We start from the raw sequence: 18110 nt of genomic DNA, 5'->3' as shown, positions 1-18110 counted from the left end.
GTGATCCCGAACAAATCACTCACCTTCTCTGTGCCTCAATGTCCCTTTCTGCAAAATGGAACTAAGGAACAGCACCCGTCTCACAGAGTCATAGGGAGAAGGGGATGAGCTAGTCTGGAAGAATGCCAGGCACACCCCGGGCCTCCGTTCATGCGAGCCACCCGGTCACCATCTTCATTCATCATCACCCTCAGCCCTCGTCTTTACTGTCAGACCCCTCTCGTCAGCTTAAGGAATCAGGATTCAAACTTGTGCTTGCTTGGCACGGACACTCTCTGAACCAATTTTCTCAAACTCTTTGGACTGTGAGCCACAGAAGAACTACAGCTCACTGTGGTGATGCCCTCTGAGGCCTCCTATTTTAATAGATTTTGCTGCTTTTTATTGGTACTCATGAACAACTAAGAGGATTTTGTGATGTCCCCCGAACTCCTGGGTTCAAAGCTGTTTTTAATCGCCTGTGGGTGCCCACAGATGGCAGAAGAGGAGGCCTAAAGGACAGAGAAGTCTGCCACGAGAGCAAGGCTCACGTTTACCAATGACACAGCCCACCGCCCTGTGACCTCTCCGTGGCTCAATCTCATCTTTCACTTACCCTGTCAAAAGTGTTCTTGAGTGAGGACTCCCAGACCTCCGGGATGCTGTCAGGTGCTATACAAACTGTGTTGATCAGATTCTCAGAAAGCTCAGATAATACTGATACATACTATTTACTGAGCTCTTCCTGTATGCCTGACACAGGTTTTAAAACCCTCAGAATCATCTTGTAAGATACCACTATTTACCCCAGATTTTCAGAAGGGGAAACTGAGGCACAATGGCAGGAAACTTGCTTAGGGTCATGCACGATTTCCACCCCTCAGGTTCATGCTGCTCTTCTGCTTCCCAAATCAGGAGAGAAAGCATTTAGGCAGATTTAAGGCATTGATATAAAAACTGAAAAACATTAACATAAAAATAATATATTGTTATTACTAGATTTTTTAAAAAAAATCAAAGAATAAGTTTTACCCTTGACTATGCAATGGTCTGAGGGTTTAAATTCCAGCAGGCTCTCCCCTACAAGCTTTAGGTCTGGGGCCGCTGGGCAAATAGTTTTCTAACCTAATTGCCAGAGGAGGGAAGGGGGCTTGGTGCTACCCTCCAGCTAGCATTCATTCACCTTTCCATCTGAGGAGACTGAGTTTTGAGAAGGGAAGCAACTTGCCCCAAACCCTGTGGCAACTCAGGGGTACCATGGCCCCAGGGGTTAGGACCCCAGGTGGCAGAGGAACCAGATGGGGGATAACAGTGGTGGAAGTAACAGTGTCATCGATCCCCACCCAGACAGGAAGGGTGAGATCAACGGTGCTGCTTGGAGCCCTCCAAATACCCCTTGAACTGGCCACTGCCTGGGTTACAGCAATGAGGACCGGAGGAAAGAAAACGGGTGCGCCGCTGTGTTAGAATACTACGTAGTCATTAAAAGATCACACGTGCACATGTTCAACATGACAGAGTCAGGGAAAGGCAAATTAAATCATCAATGGTATCCCTTTATTTTCCCTATCAGATGTCAAACATCTGCTAGCGTGATCATGCGGTGGACACTGAAGTAGCTCTCACCACAGAGTTGTTGATAAAATAAAGGTCAAACCTCTTCAAGCTGAAAATAGTAACCTGGTGACAGTGATCAGGCTCCTGGCCTCTGAGAACCACCCCCCCCTCCTTGGGGCCCACGTTATCCAGGGCAGATGTGTGTCCCCAGAGCCCCCAGGGGCTCTGTCTCTGCCATGTGTGTCTGGAAGCTGTTGACCATTCAAAGCACCCATATTCCTAACAAGCACATGACAAGCCAAGTTGCTCAGAGAGTGAGGAGCCCCTTCCAGGAAGTTCTCTGAAGCTGGGCAGACTCCCGCTCTTCCTTCCCAGGGGACTCCACCTGCATGGTCTCCCCCAGACTTGGTCCTAAAGCCTGCCCCTGCCACTTACATGCAGACCCCCGTGGCGGACATATGGGCACATGTGATCTTGTGCAGCTCTCCCAAAGACACTTTGTTTGGATTCCAGAATCCTCCAATCAGTGAAGTGCAAATCACTAGAACAGAAATTGTAGTTTTTCCCAACCATGTTGGTAATGAAAGAATTCACGTTTCCTGTGTATCACGTTCCCAAGGACCCAAGACAGCAGAGACCCATCTGTGAAGAGTAGGGGCGCCAACCTGCTGCAGGTGTGGGAGCCCTGAAGGCGACCCTCAGAACCCAGTCCTGTGTGGTGGATGGAGGTGAGGAGCAGGCACACGAGGCTGGGAACCCAGCGCTCTGTGGCTCCAATGAGAAGGCAAGGCCGGGCAAGGAAGCACAGCTGTGTTCCAAACCAGTCCCAGTAAAGGGAGATGCCAGCTGGTTGGAAATTACCCGGTACACTGGGCTAGAGGGAGCCAGGACTCTCTCCAATAACGTGCGAAGGAGAGTGAGGCCCACCTGGTGGCACCAGCAGAGGGCGGGCTTCCCGGACGCTGGGACTGAGCAGCAGCCCCAAGTGCAGCCCTGTGCCATGCGTATGAATCACCCTGGGAAAGACAATGGCCTGGAGAGAAGCATGGTGCCGACCAGGGTCAAGCCTTCTGGGGAAGAGACCAAGAAGGCCCACCGAAGTCAAAATAAAGCAACTGGTCCAGTGAAGGTGGCAGAGCAGGAAGACAACAGGACGCTCCCTGCAAAGGTGCAGGAGGCCGCTTGGCGCCCAGTCTGCATGGCGCTGCTTAGCGAGATGGCCGCTGGAGCCTCCGTGGTGACCAGGAGGGCACCAAGGAGCCTCCCACACAGGACGCTCCCCTGCCCACGGTCTAACCCTTTTAATCTAACTAATTTAATGTTCATGACAGCTCTAGGAGGTAGGTACTTATACCGTCATGCTCATTTTCCTGGGAGAAAAAGAACAAAACCACGACTGAGGTGGAGAGAGGAGAGATGCTTAGCAGCACAGGGCCGAGGTCGGATTCGGACCCCGGCAGGCAAATGCCCAAGCTGTGTGCCTCACAACAGGGTGAGCCTGCGTCTTGGTAGGAGCAGGTTGAAGAGGTCGTGTGCATTAGGTACAACACAAACCACAGAGCCTGACATGAGCACCAAATCTCAATCATAACAAATTAGTCGTGGGGATGAAAGTAGAGGACAGAGAAGATAGTCGATGGTTCCGCAACGTCTTTCTGTGTTGTCAGGTAGTGACTACACTAGTGGGGGTGAGCAACTAATAATGTGGGTCACTGTTGTATACCTGAAACCAATATACTATAGAATATCCACTATATATCAATAAAAATAAATATATAAAAGTAAAATGAAACGGGTGAGAAAAAAAGAAATGAGCTTATTGATGAAGTGTTACAAGAGTGCTTGGCACGTAAGTGTTCCATAGTACTAGCTACTACTAATACTATTAACGTCATTTCTATTGGGAGACGGGATGTGTTTCCGTGCTCTCTTAGCATGATGATGTTAGGATGTTTGATCTAATGAATTCCCTTTTGCTTTGATTCCACATTTACATGGGAATTTCCCAATGATCGATTTGCTTCACTGGGAGAGACGAGTCAGTCTGGCCCTCTCTGCTTTGGATCTACAACTATTAGTTTCATGGCAAATCAACAAATAGTCTTACAAAAAAAAAAAAAAAAAAAGAATCTGACATGAATCCTGATGATAATGTTTAAAGAACAGGAAGATATAAAACTCTACCAGGTCATGGAGCTGACCTGACATCTGGACGCCAGTGCCTGGGCGAAGGGGGCAAATGACAAAGTAGCTTTCTGTCAAACGGCAAAGTTATTTTGCCTGAACTTGGGTTTGAAAAGACTTAGTACAGACGGAGAAGGAAATAGGTTAAATTTCTAAGACAGAGATAGGCTCTTGCGTTTTACAGGTGAGGCAGAACACCGGGGATTTCTGCTGGCTGAGACATGCAGGGGGCAGAGCACCTGGCGAGAGGAGAGACTGCACGAGAACCGTGATGGGGCCGCATTTCTGAAAGGACGCCACCCCAGCCTGGGACTGCAAGTGGGCCCCCTCCACTTCCTCTGGAAAGCAGGACAGAGAGGATGCGAGCAAAGCGGGCTGGGTGCTGAAACCTCACAGAGGGCCCGGGGCAGGTGAGGGAAGGCGAGAGACCTCGGGGAGCGGAGAGCCGGGACCCGGCAGGAGCGCCTGGGGAGGCGCGCTCCAGTCCAGGACAGCCCGCCTGGATTCGCACACAGGCAGTGGCGTCTGGCAGATCTGACTTACTGGGGAAGGAGTCAGAAGACTGGCAGGGCTCAGCTGCGGGCATGAGGAGAGCTTGGCCGCAGTGCCGGAGGCCTGTCTGTGTGCGGAGAGGTGCAGACGCTGTGCGGCCTGGCCGGAGGGGTGGCCCACGGGGTGGGAGGAAGGGCGCCGTGGAGCCCTGGGCTGCTCGCCGCAAGCACAGGCTGCACCCGGGACATGCTCGCAGGCGGGTTCTGGCCCTGACTGCAGTGGGCAGAGCCTCCTGCTGCCCAGCAAGGTTAGACCCGGGTCCCCGAGGGCGGCAGGGCCCAGGCCTGCCCTGAGGAGGAGCAGGGTTGACCTGCTGTGGTGGAGGGACCAGGCCATGGAGGGGACGGCGCCAGCAGACGGCACAGAGCAGGCAGGGAGTGGAGTCATAAAGCTGCAGGCATGTGCAGGAGTCATGGCCTCCACATCCCTCTGGTGGCCGGGGTCCCCCCATCAGCTCCTGGGGCCGCCTGCAGGCCTGGGAGCGGGTGCAGTGCACCTGCCACACCACAGGCCACAGACCACTCACCACGTCATCTCGGTCTTCCCACTCCACCTCGGAGAGGTCCACGCTGCTGTAGTTGGGGCTCCTTCGCTTTTTCCCTTCTTCGTACTGTTGGGGAGAGTTGGGGAGGGGGGCGGAGAGGCACTTCCGTGAGGTCACAGCCATGGTAACTGTCATCCCCCCAAGTCCCACTTCAGGGGCGGGGACTGTTAGAGGCTAGCAGGGTGGCACTTCTCGGGGTTCCAATGGCAGGAAAAGGACACCAGCTGCCCCGAGTCGGGGGATATTCAAGTCACCTCTCCCTCTGTGTGACCCACCTAGTGGCCTCCTGGCCCTAAACATGCCAGATGCCAAGCAGAGCTTTCCCCTCCTTGGATGGCATGGCGTGGGATGGGGAGACCCGTCTCTGCTCCAAAGCTTTTGAAATCCACCACTTCGTGACACAGGAAAGAGCTTCCTACAGAGTTGGCCAAAACTCTAGTCACAAGCCTCTGTTTCATAGTTGCCCTCGGCCCGCCTCCTGTCTCAGACCTGGTCTAGGGGTCAAAAGCTCTGTTCCTGCAGCTGGGCTCTGACAGCCCAGGAACGTTCGCAGACACACAGAACCTCCTCCTCGCCGTCACACTGGCCACAGCAGTACTGAGCTGAGGCCGGCTGCCGTCGCTGGAGCAGGCGTGGGTGTGGGGAGTCACCGCCAGGTCTGGGGCTGTAGGGCACGCCTCTGGACCAGCTCATGAGAGCGTTGACACCCACCCGGGCAAGTGATCTTAGCTTACCCCCGCCCCCCGGAATCCCTTGTGTTAGCCTGTGAGCCTGCCCTGTTAGCAACTGGATGTTAGTGCATCTCGGGGTCTTGGATGCTAGTTGTGGGGGTGTTTATGATGCAGGAAGGTCTGCCCTCTGCTGCAGGCTAAGGACAAGTAACCTTGCCCCAGTTCCGACGTGGCTAATGACATATTGGAGAAAGCACACCTGTACGTATAGGTTGTTTTCTGTTTTGCTATCATCTCTATGTTGGTCATCCTTTGCTATAACTGGTAAGAGTAAGTGAGACCCAGCATCAGTTCGTGTTTTAAGTCCCCCAAACCGCAGGTTACCATTTTGGACCCCGCTTGGCTACCATGGAGACAGGCACTGACGCCCTTGGCTTGAAGGAGAAAATCGCTGCTGAACTGACTGGATCTAAGCTGGCCCGCCAGAAGCCTAGGGGAGTGAGGCTAGACAGGGTGGGTCTCCAGTTGCCAAGGACCAAAGAGGACCCTGGGTTTCCCAGCCTTCGTTTCTTCCCAGTGACATGAGACGTCTCTGGAGAGTGCACCCACCCCTACTGCCCAAGGGGCTGCCTCTCCCCTGAGAGGGCAGTAGGCTCTGACCCCCTGGTCAACTGCCCCTCCACTCCCTTCTCTCAGGTTTCCAGTTAACAAGCATTCACAGTCAGTTTTTGATGTCGGGTCCTCTCCAGATGAGGGGGGAGTGGTCCCCCAGAAGCACTGTAAAGGAGAGCAGGCCTGCAGTTCGATGCCCTTATGGAAAGTTCAGGTGCCTGGAAACTCCGGCCCTTAGAAAGTCAGGCTGCGCTGAGTGACAGGAGCGTGAGGTCACCCATGTCTCACCACGGGGACTGTGACGGGGGATACAGCACAATGCTAAGCCTCGTGATGGTCCCCAAGGAGCTGGGACTGACATTCTTGGACCTTTGTGACCTGTGCAAATGGCCCCCAAGTCCCATGTTAGTAAGAACCATTGCTGAGGGCCACAGGTGTCCCAGAAGTTCATGTGACCCAGCTTCTGACCGTAAAAGGCAGAATTGTCAATTTCTTGGGTAGCCTAACAAGGTCTGAATGGTCATTTTTGGGCAAAAGTTCTTCCTTTCGTCATTTCAAAATGCTCCTTTATTCATTTGTTCAATGTATATTTATCAGGCAAACCTCATAAGGACAAGGTAGTAAGGATGTAAAGTCGAACAGTCTCATTCTTTCCCAAGGTCCTGCTTGCAGTTTATTGCCCTTAATTCCACCTAAGGTCAGCTTATTGCCCAGCATGCAGATGTATGCAACTGGGGCTACAACAAATTATATCACAAGGCAAATAAGATCACACAGCCAGCATGGGAAGGAAACCCTCACCTCCCAGCACCCCTGACCAAATTTTCATGGCTAAGCCTCATGTTATTTCAATCACTGCCAAAGAAATTCACAAAGACTCCCAACGTCCAGGGCATCAAATGGTCCTTCATCCTCAGAAAGGGCATCCACTGGTCTTTGCTAACAGAGGGGTGACTCTGCCACTTCCTGGGCATGTGACCCCAGGCAAGGTGCCCAGCGGCTCCACACTTCCTTTTTCTCAGTCGCAAAATGAGAAAAACAACAGACGCGCCATAGCAAAGGTTGGTGGAGGGGATTTGCTAGAAACCATATGTAAAATGGCAAGCACATTCCCAGCACGGAGTTAACCCTTAATGCCTGGCTAGCTTGATGCCTGAGAGGTGTGACCCTCTTGGTGAAGGCCTGGGCTCCCTCCGTACAACTGGCTAATACGTTGTTCCCCTGAGATGGAGACCCACTCAGTAATTCTGCAGGTCTCTGTTCTGCAAACCGCAGGCAGTGCGTGTTTGTTGAAGATGATGGTGTCAGAAGTCACACACGCCCTCTGGAAACGCCATTCAGGGTGCCTGTCCGCAGTGTCTGCTAACCAGGTATGTGAGACAGGTCTGGAATGCTTCCTACCTGGGTCTTAGCAATGGGTGAGATCTTCAGAATGTAAACAGTAGGGAGGCAGAGTAACTTCCTTTGAGAAAAGGAAGCCAGTAGGCTGCTGCATGGATCAAACAGGTTGATGGCAATGAGTAAATGCCAACGCGATGACTTCGAATCCACTTTTACCTTTTCTCCCATTAAGAGACCATATTAGGAGCCCAGAGATTAGACGTCCATTAGAAGGACACCTGTTCTGTGGACTTCCACCCCCACCCCCCACATGTTCCGGGGAAATCACCTTGGTTTTCCTTTAGGGCATCCCCTGGACCCTGCTCTCGGTAAATATCATTCTAGGGAAGGCAAGGCCAGCCCGATTCAGAGGTGGGCAGGTGACCTGAGTGTGCGAGGGAGGCCCACATCCGGGGCACAGTGACTGGTTCAGGGCTGGGGGGTATAACTCAAGCCAACCCAAATGAGCCTCCATCTGGGGTGCTTTCCAGGATTCATCCAGAAATAGAAGCACTCCATTTGGTACTGTCACTGAGGTGGTAGGATGTGAGCTTGAGCTCCTCATGGGCATCTCTGCCTTGATTTGGACACAGCCTTCCTGAGAAGGAAACCAGCAGAGAAAGCAAAGATGTGAAGAGAGTCCTGAAAACATAGTGTGCATGCCTGGATCAAGCTGTGCCTGAAATCTTCTTACCTAGGGATGCTTGTTTACCAACACATTCTCTCCATATGACCCTCCTTCCCTTTTTTAAAGAAGTTTTAAAGCTGGCTTGGGTTTCAAGCTTAAGTACGCATCTGAATTCCAACTTGTACATATTTTGTGCCTTATTTTTTTCTTTTTAAATGAACCACTTTTAAAGTACTATTGAAGAGAAAGATTCACAAACTTTGGTCCTTTAATGATTATTCAGGAACATGTGATTTGCAAAATAGCTCACTGCTCATCAGGATAGACTGCTGTGTTTGGGCACAGCTGGTCCCCGTGCCTGCTTTCACCCAGGAGGACATCTGTGTGGCCACAGTGTAAGAGAGTGACCGAAAAAAGTACCCCCTCGGTGCTCCGACTGCCAGGCCGGATCTCCCCTCTCTTGGGGATGTGGCCAGGGACAAATCCCAGGTCCACCAGCCCCACTCCCTCTTCCCCTGCGTGCGGATCTCGTTACTGGGGCTGAGGCATCGGATATGGCATTTGTTAGTGTATCTATAAACTGTAACTTCCTTTGAAAATGTGATTAACGAATTGCAAACGGTTTCCAAAGGTTTATAAACAGATACTTTGAGAGCCACGGGTAGGTTTGTAGTTTTTGGTGCCTGCTTTATGAAAAAAATATGTGGGGGAGAATTTAATAAGGAAAGATATTCTGTGCTATGAAATACTTTGAGGTGGAGTCTCAAATAAAGGCCAGATGTGGTGCACACACAAACCAGCCTGTGGCCAGGGGAGGAGAGGACACGGAGGGCACCCCTCTGAGCAGCAAACCGGGACCATCCGGGGGCATGCCGTAAGTGCTGGGACCTTCCTGGCAGCGTTTGAAATTGCCGGGATGTGAGTGCCTTTTGCATCACCTGTGTCCTGACCTTGGAAGGATAACGGGATGGGCTAAGGCGATGGCCACCCATGCCCATGTTGGTTTGACAAGAATAAAAGTGCCTTTGGCTTTTCTGTTCTCTTGGAAATGGTCAGAGGAAATCGGCCACATACATCCGTGCAGCCTCTGTGAAACAAATACTGTGTGTGCTAATAATTGATAAGCGGTACGTGCCGCTCCACATCACCAGCAGGAAGGAAGGAGATGGGGCTGGGAGGCCCACGGCTGCAGAGGAAGAAGCCTTGTCCAAAGCCCATGCCATCTGGAGCAGAGGTGTGGCCGCGGGCTGCAAGCCGGCCATTGTCTGGCAGATGTTTCTCTCTAGAGGCAGCCCCAGTGCTCAGCTTGGTGAACACCATCCCCACCTCGAGGGGCCCTGAGTCGCCTTCTATCACTGGAGGCTGATGTGGCCATTCCAGAAGGAAAAGAGGCACGTATCTCCTCCGTGGGAAGAGAGCAGGGCCTAACAGCTACTGGGCACCCCGTTCCTTCACTCCCCCATCTGTTCATTCCGACTTGCTCGTTTGTTCTGCACATATCCTAAAATGCTGTTGGACACTGAATATTTATTAGGCCCTGAGCCAGGCCCAAGTGAGCCATGGGAAAGCACAGAGAAGCTGTCTGCGGACACCCCCGCCCTCCACTTGCGGATCATGATTCAGTCAGGCCCATTAGGAGAGCATTGAACGCTGGCCTCAGAGCCAGATGCAGGCCCTGACCAGGTCTCCACCTGTAGGCCGCGTGCTCCAGGGCCAGTGTGCCCTTTTCTGAGCCCTGAGTTGCTCATCTGTAGGATGGAGGTAACAGCATTCAGCTCACACAGCTGTGGCAAGAAGCAAATGGGGACAAACCTGGTTAAGCACAGACAAGGTCCTAATAAACAGGTCTTGAGAAAATGCCAGAAAGAATAACTGCCAATGCCGTTCCTGACTTTTGAGATGTAGCAACCCCCACCTCACTGAGCTCATCCCTCAAGAGTATGTTCACAGGATAAAATGCTTCTTACCAGTAAGACAGTTTATTAATACCTCTATCCCTTTAAACAGGCAGTTCAGCCTGGCTTGGTGGCCCACTCCTCCCCAGGCAAAGGGAAGGGCCTCAGACAAGGTCCCGGTCCCGTGGCCGGGTGGGCCTGTGGGACAGTGACGGTCTCTTTCCCTACCAGGTGCAAACCAAGATCTCTAACACAGCAGCCTGGCCTCAGAGGAGGGTGGGACAGGGAATGCCAGTGGCCGCATCAGCCACCCGTCTTCTGGCTACAGGGTTTCCCCCCTGATTAGCCACGTAACAGCTACTCAGTGTAGGAAATTAGAAAAATAATGAGAAGTGCATGAAAACAATGTTGCCTCCCTCCCACAAGGCCGGGGTCACCGCCCATATTCTCCTATCTTTCCCACAGAAAAGAGCTGCAAAGGTACTTTAAAGCAGTTACTGTTTTCAGTTTTCTAAATTCATTGTTTCTCCAGCAAGGAATTTATAAAATGTAGCAACCAATCTGTTCTGCTTTCCAAGTGACTGCCATTAGCCAAAAAAAAAAAAGGCTTTTTTTTTCCAGGGGAAGCTGCCCCTCACCTCCTACCACGCTTCAGGAAGTCAGCGCTCCTGCGCCAGGCGCCATGCTGAGCAACGTCCCTATCTCCTTGAATTCTCACAACCCTAGACCCCGAGGGAGGAAGACCCCTGGCCCCACAGATGGGGGAACGCAGAGCTTGAGGGGTGTAGGTCCCTCGGTGACTCGGCTACTGGGCATGGAATTGAGATTCAACCCACGGCGCCTGGTTGCTGAGCCTCCGGCGCTTGCGTCCACTGCACAGCCTCCCTGGAGGTGGTCTGCTTGCAGCTCAGGCCCTCAGCTCAGACGGTAACTACTCATCGGACCGCTTGTAGCAGGCATATTAGTGGCTGCAGAACCACTTTGGAAGTCAAATCCCACTGGTCATTCATACCTCTGTTAACGGCCAGTTCCATTTGGGCCGCTGTGAAACTTGCCCTTGATGGCCAGGGACACAAGAATCCGGTTTAGATTAGGAACAACTGCCACTTATCAAGCTGCGTGCCCCATATACAATACCGAACGCGTGCAAAGCGCAGGAACCGCCATCCAACTCGGCCTGATGATGCCATCATCGCCAGCATTTCTGTCAAAACTGCGCTGGCCCCTTGGGTTGTGTGACCCCACAGCATCCCAGGCATTTCTAGAGAAGACCTGTGACCACATGAGATAGATGTTATGCCAGGAGGGAAATTCTGAGGAGCCTGATTTGGAGATGGAAACCTTCGTGCTCATGGTAAGATGAGAAGCCCAGATATTCCAGAGGGCATGGGGCGCAGCCTGGAGGTGGGCGAGAGGCAGAAAGGGATGTTGAGACAGCAAACCTCTTCCTTTTTCTAAATGGTACTGTGCTCTTATTAATGAATAAGCATCTCAAAGATGAAAAGTCCTACTGCGCTCTTAGTGTGATCACAAAATCCTTTTGATTGCTGGAAAACTAAAACACCTTTGGCATTCTTTAAAAAAAAAAACAACAACCATTAACAGGCTGCTTTGAAAATGCACATGACCTCTATCTTAATCAGTGTCCTCTGAGTCACCGTGAGTCACATGCCCTGTGTGGGCAGGAGGTGGTCCAGCCCCGCCACCGTGTTTGTAGGTCAATCGTGGCTTACTACACCACAGTGGGATTTACATTCTCATCCTCCAAGAGCCAGGGTGCCCTGTAATAGCAAGCCAGTCATAAAAATGAAAATTGTGCTGAGTGGTTGGGGCAGGAGGAACTTTTTGTGCCAGCAGAGGGACACGGACAGGGGTCAGCTCAGGGCGGGAGTTGCATCTCCAGGCTGCCCATTTGGGGGGGATGCTGCGATGCTGAGGGAAGACTGCCTGTCCACAGAGAAGGAAGTTCAGGACCCTGCGTGCAGAAGGACACCCTGGGGGACAGCTACTCTAGGGTAGTGCACTGGACACACCCGCCCTGATGGCAGCCTTCAGAATCAAAGACTCAAGCAGAGTTGCACCCGTTCTGGAGCACAGACATGCGCCATACTCCAAAGCCGATTTCATTTGGAGGTTTCAGATGCCACCGGGTCCTGAGTGATTAGGAGAGGACATGCAGGGTACAAAGGGCGCCTCTGTGATTTGAGAGTATGTCCTACAGTTGACAAGCGACTCGTGCATTATTTGCATTATTCCTGTGAGCAGTTCGTGATATTCAAAGACTCAGGTATGTGAAACCCGTCAGGCAGTTTCGAACACGTGGCACGGTGAGGCACCGCAAACGGATCTGCTTCAGAACTGTGAGGACAGTGTATTTTCTCATTCGCTCAAGTGAAGTAAGCAAACAGTATCACCCAGTGCTGCCCGTGTACCTGAGCCGGTCTACAGAGGGGCGGGGGCCCCTCACCGCAGGGTGCCTCCCTGTGCCGTGGCCTTCCTGCTGCGGTTGACGCACCCCATCCCAGCCCATCTCCCCGATCCCGGCGCCTCTCCCGCCTCGGCCACTGGGGAGAGGATTCTCATCTCAGCATCTCAGCTCGGAGGGGTGGTGGTCAGAACAGACAGATCTCTCAACATCAAGGTTTTTGTGCTAAATGACACAAAGGGCAGAGAGCTGGCAATGGATCCGTGAGTGAAGTGAACAAGGGATGCAGAAACGAGCAAAAGGAATCTTCCTCCCTTCCAAGCTGCCTGTGATTACCTTTGACTCTGGGTGATGCGTGAAAGGGCATCAACCTACATCCAGCAGCCGAGCCTTCATCACGCATGCGTATGTGAGTGTGTCTCTGCGCGTGTGATTTTATTTAGGGAGATGCTTGGCATGATGGCTTAAACTTAGGAACCCCAGCGGAGGCTTTGTTTCTCTCTTTCTGCTAAAATTTTCAGAGATACTTAGGAAGGAGAATTCAACACAAAGGGATCCACCTTTGCAGTGTAAAAGTTTCTGATCCTCCCAGTTAGAGCCTCTCCCTTCTCCCTGGGGGAAGAGGCGGGTGGAGCTGTTCTGCCGCAGGGACATCTGAGAACAGCAGGTTGTCCACCCTCAGATCTCCCTGAGCTCACAGGGTTTTGTGGCGTAAACATGCACGTGACTGTTTTCATCAGCTCTCTGCTCTAACCGCATCCTGACCACCAAACCGGACGGGATCTTCTCCTCCACCGTCGGTCCACCCAGCCCCACTGGACTGGTGACCCAGTAAAACATTTCATCTTGAATTTTTTTTGTGTGGTGTATGTGTGATTCTCAAATATACTGAAGAATCTTTTAAAAAATATTTCTGGAGGCAGGCCGGTCCGAAGCCCGGGAGACTTCTGAATGTCACTCATGACTCAGAGGAAAACCACAGGCCCCTGCAAGGCTGACTGGGTCTTCCGGGCCGCAGATGTGTGTGTAATCATGGAGGTGTGGGCAGAGGCCGCAACAGTCGATAAAGGCAGAGAGAGGCCTGTGGGCCAGGCCGGGCAGCCAGCGCTCACCCGACTTCCATCCTCTGAGTGTCCCTTGAAATCCAATCACATCTCTCCTTCCTCTTGCCAACAACTTGGTGTCAGCCACTGCTATCTTCTCCCCTTGGTGAGGGTGGGTGTCTCCTCAGCCCCTGTGTGGACTATGCCTCTAATCCACTGCCCAGGGCCCAGCGGGCGGGTGGGGACTCCTACCCACAATCAGGTCACCCCACTGTGTGCGCTGCAGGAGGATGCCTGAAGTCCCAGGTGCCACAAGGTCCCGTGGCTGCCTCTGCTCACTGCTCCGGCCTCTCTCGCCATTTCCTGCGTCTCACTGTACGTTCCAGCCAGACTAAGCCGGCTTGCTACAAATGCCATTGTCGTTCTTGCCTTCAGGCCTCTGCACACACCACTCCAGCTGTTTCCAACCCCAACTCAGAGTCAAGTAACCCCTACGGACTGAGTGCAGACATCAGCCCTCCCCCCCACCACCAGGAGGCCTGCGCAGGGCTCTCCTCTCCCTCCCGTGCCGGTTTGCACCCATGCTCACTACACCTTCATGCACCTGCCTCCCTCACTGGGTCCCAGGCAGTCTGGGGAAAGAGGCTACTTCTTGTCCAGATTGAACCCGCAGTGCCCCCGAGATTGCCTGGCAATGAACAGGTTCTCCGTGAATAGCTGACGAATGAGTGAGCGGAACAAATGACCCGCTGGGATGTATATTCCCTCATAAGCACCTGGACAGCACTGACCATGTGCCGGGTCTGTTCCAGGCATTTCGTGAACATGCACTTGTTTCACCCTCAGACAGTCGCATGCAGTAGGCACTCTTTCTGTCCTCCTTTTTCAGGACTGGAAGCTGAGGCCAGACAGGTTGAGTAATCTGTCCAAGGTCATGCGCCAACCCCAGACATCTGGCTTCAGAGGCTGCTCTGCCCTGTGCAGAAAGCTGCCGGCGGGCCTGAGGCTGCCTGCCTGAGACACGTCCTGCAAGGGCACAGGAAGGGGATGGCGGCAAGGGGGCCTTTAATTCCACACTGACCACACTTAAGTTTTAAATGAATAACTCTCAAAGGAATCGTTCCATCAAATACATGCAAATGTACTATTCACACTTGAATTTGAACCTAGATGAAAGAGGCTTCATTTAAGGGCTGTCCGACCTGTATTACCCTCAAACCTGCTGCAGAGCTGGGGGTCAGGTAACTGCCTCCACCCATCCAGCCATCCCGCTCTCCTCCTGAAGTGAGGCTAGAAACTTAGGAACCTCAGCGGAGGCTTTGTGGGAGGACAGGCATCTGGGAAAATGGGATATGTTGCTGATTCTAATACCCAGGACACATTTCTGAACTCCCTGTGTGTCTGCACGGAGGAGAGGTAATGGTCCAGATAAACTCTCCATTGTATTTTTCTCCTCTTTCAGCTGTTCATCCTTTCCATCCCCAGAAATTAAGCTCAGTTCACCGGGCAATGCTTTCTCTTTGGGAACATTTCTGCTACACAGGGTCCCTGTTGTAATTTAAATCTTCCTTGAACATTCCTTAGGAGAGAGGTCTTTGGGATTTTGAATTGCTTTGGAGGAAGTGTGTGTGTGTGTGTGTATGTTTGTGTATGAGTGTGTGCATATATGAGTGTGTATGTGTGTTTATGAGTGTATGTATAAGTGTATATATATGTGTGTGAGTATATGTGTGTATGAGTGTATACATGTGTATGAGTATATGTGTATGTATATGAGTGTATGCATATATGTGTGTATGAGTGTGTGCACATGCATGTATGTGTACATGTGTATGAGTGTATGTGTATATGTGTATGAGTGTGTGCACATGCATGTATGAGTATGTGTGTGTATGAGTGTGTGCACATGCATGTATGGGTGTGTGTATGAGTGTGTGCACATGCATGTATGGGTATGTGTGTATGAGTGTGTGCACATGCATGTATGGGTATGTGTGTGAGTGTGCACATGCATGTATGGGTATGTGTGTGTATGAGTGTGTACACATGCATGTATGGGTATGTGTGTGTATGAGTGTGTGCACATGCACCTTCATTCTAGGTGATGTTCTGAACTGGCCTCTGACAGCGTCTGACCTCGGCTCTAACCGGGATGAATTATGTGCCTTTGTCGGTTAGGTTTTGGTTTTCTTGTCATTGAGTCCAAATGGGAGAAGCCATCATGGCTCTGCTAACTGCCCCCTCCACTTGGTCCCCAGGAGGTCCTGCCAGTTGAGAGAAACACAGGCACAGAAAGCATCAATTTCAGACTCAAACCCAGAGCTTCCTGGGGTGAGGCCTGCAGGCCAGCATGTCATCTGGGATTTCCGGCCCTGGCCAGCGGCTGCATACAAATGCTCAATCCTGTGAAATGCAACAGGCCAGAGAAACACCAGCCATTGGCTGGCTTTCTATCGTGCCACCTACTGGAGAGGGTCACTGGGGCAAGGACGAGGGCAGTCCCTGCCCCGAGCAGAGAGGGGCAAACGAGGAGGAGAAGAACTTGTGACAAAAGCCCTCCCCAGCTCGGCCACGCTGCTCCCTTGCTTCCACATCCCGAGTTTACTGAGCGTGGAAACGGCACCTGGGGGGCATGTTCACAAATGTGCCTGTCACATAGTTGTGAAAGTTGAGCCGGGGGTATAGGTTCAGGCACCGCCTCGGTGAAGTGCATGCAATGGTCAGTGCAGGGGGTGTGGTGGGGATTAAACTATTGTGCCAAAAAGCCCATGGTCTCAACCTTTTTATTTGCATTCTTTCGGTCTTATCATTTAGGATTATGTAAAAATGACAGCTGCTTATAATTATTTGGAGGCTTGGGCTGCAATAACTAAAAACATCTGCCTTTATCTTACAGCCGCTACCAGACTTAACCCCGTGAGGCTGGGTCTACTGAACTTCAAAGAGGGAAGCAAGAAATAAAAGAAAACGCCATACATTACTAACCAATTTCTAGTGATTCATTTAAATGTAACACCAGTGATTCCAACAGCCTTCAAACCTTTAATTATCTTTTAAATATATATAATTTGGGACTGCTAATTAGGTAGCAATCTAATGCTCTCGTGGGGATTCAGATGCACTGTCTTTCTAAAAAGTAAACTCCCCAGAGCAATAATCACTGGCATTCATGATTGAATTCTTCAGTTATTCAAATGTGCGTGGGCATCGACACTGTTGGAATCATTTGAATATTGTGCTGTCACCCCAGCTGGAAGCTTTACAGGCCTCCTGGGAAGATGGAAGCCCAGCCTTGGGGGTTTTCTCCCAGCCCACGTCGTCCAACCCTCCAGAGAGGAGCAAGCCTGCTGCCTGGAGAAGGTGACCTCACTCTAGCAGACCCTAGTCTCCTCTTAGATGCAGATGGCTCTTCTCTCCTATTTTAAGGGGGAACAAAGTTTCCTGGAATTTACACTTATGAAACCTTTCATGCTTGCTTCCCCGGTGTTCTCCAGGCCCGTCTGCCTGCTCTGGGCTGGGCGGTTAACATTTTAATTAATAACTCTCTTTCCCAGGCAGCTGCTGCAGATGGAGGAGGGGAGGGTTTCACTCTGCCTTGAGCTTCCACTTCCTGTGCATTTCTACCCCCATTGAGATGGTCCTTTAAATTATATAAAGATGTGCATCACATGGAAGAAAGCAATTGATCAATGAGATGACACTGGGCAATGATAGAAGCCAGCTTTCCCATCTCAGATTCACAGTATGACTAGGGTTTGCATTCCTGAGTCGGGCTAGTAGCTAGCAGCTGACGCTTCCTCCCCCCACGGGGGGAAGGAGGTGCAGACAAATCTATAGGAATTTTTAAGAGATCATTATTCAACACATTGCATGTAATTACATTTTGATGGGCTTTTTATTGCTAATTCATCATCCAAGATGAGGCACTCCAGATATGAAATTAATCTAGTGAAACAAAGGTCAGACAGTGTCCAGCGAAAATGAAAGCTTTGTCCTCATCAAACCCTTTTGCCAAACAAAAAAGCAGCAGAGAAGGCTATCCGTACACGAAACTGCCTGCAAGTACCCACTCTTGATTACTAGCAGCATAAGGCCCACACTCCCTGGTACTTCTAAGTGCAAACGTGGATTCTCCAAGCAGGCTGGCATGAGGTGAAGGCACATGCAGGGAACTGAGATAGAACAGAACACATGCCTGGTGTCCTCAGGTTAACACACAGGGCTGGGCAGTACACATAAATCTGCACTGGAAGTTCTAGTCTGGGCACATAGAGAAATTCACTGATATGGAAGAGAAATATCAGTCCGCTGGTGTCTTGGCTTGACCTTTCTCTCAAGCAGACCCTGAGACCAGGATTCTAAGGCAAGGTTTTTACTTGGGAGGGGTTCCCAGGAAATACCTGCAGGGATGTGGCAAAGGGACCCAGAGGCGGCAGGCAGCCAACACGAGGTGCATCATGAAGCATGCTAGCCCTGTGCGCATCGGGAGCTGCGTCCCCCGGGGGCCCTAGGAGCCGGTGGTGAGCAGGCACCCGCCATACCCCACCTCAAGGCAGGAGCGCTCACCGGGTTTGGGGGAGCAGGGCTGAGTCTCAGCTCGCCTGGCCTGCTGCAGGCCCCAGGAGGGGGAGCTCCAGAGG

At 51.6% G+C, this 18110-nt stretch overlaps 1 protein-coding gene across 7 annotated transcripts in view; it reads right to left on the bottom strand.

Moving 5' to 3' along the window:
• The window catches only part of CACNA2D3 (calcium voltage-gated channel auxiliary subunit alpha2delta 3), a 699185-nt gene that overhangs the window by 143650 nt on the left and 537425 nt on the right, over positions 1-18110 (bottom strand). For all 7 annotated transcript variants that reach the window (XM_073230729.1, XM_073230727.1, XM_073230728.1 and 4 more), the window contains one exon: positions 4799-4882. In XM_073230729.1, coding sequence (XP_073086830.1) covers positions 4799-4882 — 84 coding nt within the window. The remainder of the gene's footprint in view (positions 1-4798; positions 4883-18110) is intronic.

This window comes from Manis javanica, chromosome 3 (genome assembly GCF_040802235.1).
Source record: "Manis javanica isolate MJ-LG chromosome 3, MJ_LKY, whole genome shotgun sequence".
Classification (NCBI taxonomy): domain Eukaryota; kingdom Metazoa; phylum Chordata; class Mammalia; order Pholidota; family Manidae; genus Manis; species Manis javanica.
The sequence above is the reverse complement of the archived record's forward strand: the minus strand, read 5'-3'. Positions and strand labels throughout refer to the sequence as shown.